The 4756-nt window shown below is 40.9% G+C and overlaps 1 protein-coding gene across 1 annotated transcript; it reads left to right on the top strand.

The window, feature by feature from the left end:
* The first annotated feature begins 2260 nt into the window (after positions 1 to 2260).
* On the top strand, positions 2261 to 4156 carry LOC149256213 (pentatricopeptide repeat-containing protein At5g16860-like). Its single transcript, XM_089455267.1, has one exon. It carries the CDS (start codon positions 2261 to 2263, stop codon positions 4154 to 4156), a length of 1896 nt encoding a protein of 631 aa, XP_089311393.1.
* Positions 4157 to 4756: the final 600 nt, after the last annotated feature.

Here is a 4756-nt window from a genome sequence, read left to right as displayed (position 1 = left end):
TGTCAAATGGAATTTTGTTTTGTTTTGATAATGCCATCCTCTAAATCAGCTCCTGGTGTAATGATTTCTCTTCTTTCTTTTGAAGTTTCACTAGGTTCTTGATTGTTGGTAATGACTACTTCAAAATCTTCAACTTTATGTTTCTTCTTCATAACATTCTCATCATTAACTATAACAGATTTCTTCTTGGGCATTGTTACTTTTGGTCCTTTATGGCTCTTCTTAGTTCTTAGTCTTTGGTCCAGAAAGATTCACAAAAATCTTCTTTGATGCCATTTTCCCAAAAAAAGAAACACAAAAATTAGTAAATGATGAAAACATATTAACTTAAATTAACAATGAAAATGGTAAATGATAATTAATTTTATAAATCATAACAATTTTGAAAAAAAAAAAAAAAAATACATCGCCCTGCTACTGCATCCTGAAAATCAGTTGGCCAACTGAGCCAGCCATTGTGTCCGGCCCCCTAGCTCACCATAGCATCCGAACCACTACCCTCTGCCCAACCACTCCCATGCCACCCCGGCGGTCCACCCTCCCTCCCCCCGCACCACCCAGGGTGATTGTTGAGCCGCCTCGGCACCCCGTGGGCGGGTGGGCCGCCTGGGTGGCACGGGGAGAGGCTGCAGTAGCCCCCCCCAGCACCACCCCCGTGGCTCACCTGCCCACAGGGTGGTAGGGTGATTCTGAGAATCGCCCCGCCATCCTGCAGGTGGGTGGCCAGCTGAGGTGGCGAGGAGTGGACTGCGGTAGCCTCCCCCTGTGCCACCACAGTGGCCCGCTTGCATGTGGGGTGGCAAGGCGATTCTGAGAATCGCCCTGCCACTGTGCGGGTATGCAGGTCAACCATACTCATCACCCCTATTCTATAGGTCCGTTTGGTCGCCGTGAGAATTACCAGGCCCGTTTAGCCATCGTGAGCTTTACCGTGCCCACCATGCTCACAGCAGACGTAGTGGGTAAATTTGGATCACAAAATTTTTTAATTAAAAAAAAAAATCTACTTCATTAAACTTATTTAATATTAAAACTTGCAAGGAAAAAAAAATTAACTAACCTTTCAATTGCGAGAATTCTTCGTTGAATATGTTATTGATAGCAATGTGGTTGTTCCACAAATTCGTTCCAAGTCTTTCAACAAACCTCAGAAAACCTTGATGTGATGTGAGTAATAGTGATAATGGAATTTATTAAATAGGTGAAATTATGGAGATGTTTTACCATACGGTTAATGTGGGATTAATTTGTTTAAAAAAAATTAACATGTTAATTTGTTTATGGGATATAGGAAACTATGATAAAGTGAATATTATGGAATCGTTTTACAGCGGGGTGAATGTGGGATTAATTTATTTTATAATGTATTATAAAAATTAAAAAAAAACATTCAATTGTTTAGTAAATATTATATACTTTAACTATTAAAATAATTTAGGTAAAAGTTGTAGTTTACAGTTTTAACTTTAAAGATTTATTTCATAAAAAAATTTGGTTTACATTTTTCAATAAATTGTAGAATAAAATAATGAAGGGAAATAAATTTAACAAAATATTTGGAGGGAAGTATTTTGGCGAAACTTTTTGGAGGGAAAATTTTTGGAGGTAAAGTTTCATTCTCTAAGCTATATGATATCTTTACGCCGTAAGGCGTTTCCCTCTGGGAAGAACTCCCTTATATGCCACCGTGTCCTATTTTCGACCATTGATCTGATGTGTTAGACGATTAAAAGAGATTATGCCGTTGGATCAGATCGTTGGAATTTTAATCAGTGCTGGTTGAACTCCCTGGTTGAATAGACCGCTTCAATTTTCTGTCCGAGTGCAAAGATCTGCGGGCCACGATGATTGGAGCGTATGCCAAACATGGACGCTCTGAGAAAGCCCTTGCTTTGTTTTATCAATTGCAGTGTGAAGGACTGGAACTGGAGTCTTTCGTTTTCCCCAGCGTTCTCAAAGCATGTGCCCATCTACGGGCTCTGCAACAGGGAAGAGGAATCCACTGTTATTTGATTAGAAGGGGATTTCTGTCAGATATTTCTGTTTGTAATGCTTTAATATATATGTACTCAAAATGTAGTAGTCTTGAGGATGCGCAGCGTGTGTTTGACAAAATGCCTGTAAGAGATTTGGTGTCCTGGAATGCCATGATCACAGGCTATGCTGTCGATGGGTTTGATGCCTGTAAGAGATCCCTGAGCGGAATTTTGGATTCCCTCAAACCATGTATGCTAATTGCACAAGTCTAGACAATGCAAGGATGGTGTTTGATAAAATCTCTGCACGGAATCTGTTTTCATGGTCCACGATGATTGGAGCGTATGCCAAACATGGACGCTCTGAGAAAGCCCTTGCTTTGTTTTATCAATTGCAGTGTGAAGGACTGGAACTGGAGTCTTTCGTTTTCCCCAGCGTTCTCAAAGCATGTGCCCATCTACGGGCTCTGCAACAGAGAAGAGGAATCCACTGTTATTTGATTAGAAGGGGATTTCTGTCAGATATTTCTGTGTGTAATGCTTTAATATATATGTACTCAAAATGTAGTAGTCTTGAGGATGCGCAGCGTGTGTTTGACAAAATGCCTGTAAGAGATTTGGTGTCCTGGAATGCCATGATCACAGGCTATGCTGTCGATGGGTTTGTGGATGAGGCCTTGAAGCTTTTTAGGGAAATAAGGTTAGTGGGTGGGAGGCCTGACATGATATCATGGAATGGGATGATTGGAGGGTTTGTTCGGAGTGGACATGGTGTGGATGCCATGCAGCTCTTTTGTAGCATGCAAATGGTTAGTGTAAACCCCAATTCGGTCACCATTGTTGAGATTCTCGCAGCATGTGCTGAGGTACGAGCTGTGCATGTGGGAAAGGAAATCCACGGTTATGTTATCAGACACCAATTTGAGGTAAATGTTCATATTGAAAACGCTCTAATAGATATGTACAGGAAATGTGGTTGTATCCAATATGCACGGCAAGTGTTTGACAAAATGTCCCCAAGAAACACAATTTCATGGAATATGATGATTGCAGGATACTTCGAACAGAGACATGTTGATGAGGCTATGAAGCTTTTTCATCAAATGGAATTGGATGGAGTAAAGCGGAGCACAGCTTCATGGAATGCAATGATTGCGGGTTATGCTCAGAATGGGCAAAGTAATGATGCCTTTAAACTCTTCCAGCAAATGCGGCGGTCAGGGGCTAAACCTACCTCGTTCACATTCGGAAGCATTCTTCTAGCATGTGCTAATTTAGCAGCTCTAGACCAAGGCAGACAAATACATTCTTACATAATCATGACTGGATTTGAGTCAACCGTCTTTGTGGGGAGTGCTTTAGTAGACATGTATGCTAAATCCCAGTGTTTAGGTAATGCTCTTCAGATTTTTGACAAAATGTCTGAAAAAAACACAATTTCATGGAATGCAATGATTGCTGGATATGCCCAGAATGACCATGGCAGCAAGGCGCTGAAACTCTTTCAGCAAATGCAATTGGCAGGTGTAAAACCAGATGTGATTTCCTGGAATGCCGTGATTTCAGGTTATGCTCAGAATGGGCGCGGCAACGACGCATTGAGACTGTTTTGTCAAATGCATTTAGCAGGCATAAAACCAAACGCATTTACGTTTGGGAGTGTTCTTTCGGCTTGTGCAAAACTTGCTGCTCTGGACCATGGCAAGGAAATTCATGCATACATTATCAGAAGTGGATTCGAGGTAGACAAATTTGTAGAGTGTGCTCTAATAGATATGTATGCCAAATGCGGAAACATTGAAAATGCATATGGAGTGTTTAATAAAGCATCTGGAAAAACTGTGATCTCTTGGAATTCAATGATTGGGGAGTCTGCCATGCATGGGCATGTTGAGGACGCCCTTTCTACGTTTCATAAGATGCAGAAGGCTGGCGTAAAACCAGACCATATCACTTTCGTCGGTGTTCTGTCCGCATGCAGTCAGGCAGGCTTAATCCACGAAGGTTGGCAATACTTTGATTGCATGAAAAACTATAACATCACACCTCGCCTGGAGCACTATGCCTGCATGGTTGATCTTCTCGGCCGTGCTGGACAACTCAATGAAGCATATGGCTTCATAGGGCAGAACCTTGATGTATCCCGGGGCACTGTGTACATTATCTGTATCTTCATATAGGTACAAAGGATTGCATTTGCACCATTTTCAAATTGTTTTATATTTTAGACCCGGTGCCATCTGAGAAATGGACCAAGCTGAGTATCATGATGTATATTTTGTATAACTACGACACATTTGGTGTGGGACTGGCTCTCTTTCCCAAGGGTAATAATCAAATTGTAAATCTCTCCTTGCAGAAAGTTTAAAGACCTGGTTGCCCTTGTGTTGCACACAGACAGGGCACTCCTCAGACAATTTAATTACCTGCACCAACAGAATTCACAGAAATGGCAGCCTGAATCAGTTATATATGTTCTTTCAAAAATATATTGATTTAATAATGCAAATGAGTGCTTGGTTTATCTCACCTTTGGCACACATTTGAAACAAAATAAGTGGCTACACGCTAATTGCTTTGGCTCCACAACAGCATCTGCACATAGATTTATGGGTAGAAGTTTCAGATTTTGTTGTCTGTTGTTAGAATACAGATAAATCATTGAAATAACAATGTAAAAAAAACGAATATTCTAAGTACCCAGGCATAGAACAAGTAAGTTCCTTATCGATAGCAGATGTTGATGATGCTTGTGTTAATACTTTGGAAATAGTGGGCAT

Source organism: Pinus tabuliformis, chromosome 7 (assembly GCF_031772625.1).
Source record: "Pinus tabuliformis cultivar Carrire ecotype Pingquan chromosome 7, CPIR1, whole genome shotgun sequence".
Lineage (NCBI taxonomy): Eukaryota > Viridiplantae > Streptophyta > Pinopsida > Pinales > Pinaceae > Pinus > Pinus tabuliformis.
Note: the sequence above shows the minus strand (reverse complement) of the source record. Positions and strands in the feature narration are given on the sequence as shown.

What these genes read in the sequence shown, in the direction of transcription:
- LOC149256213 (XM_089455267.1), top strand. Translation starts at nt 2,261, where the DNA reads ATGGTGTTTGATAAAATCTCTGCACGGAATCTGTTTTCATGGTCCACG.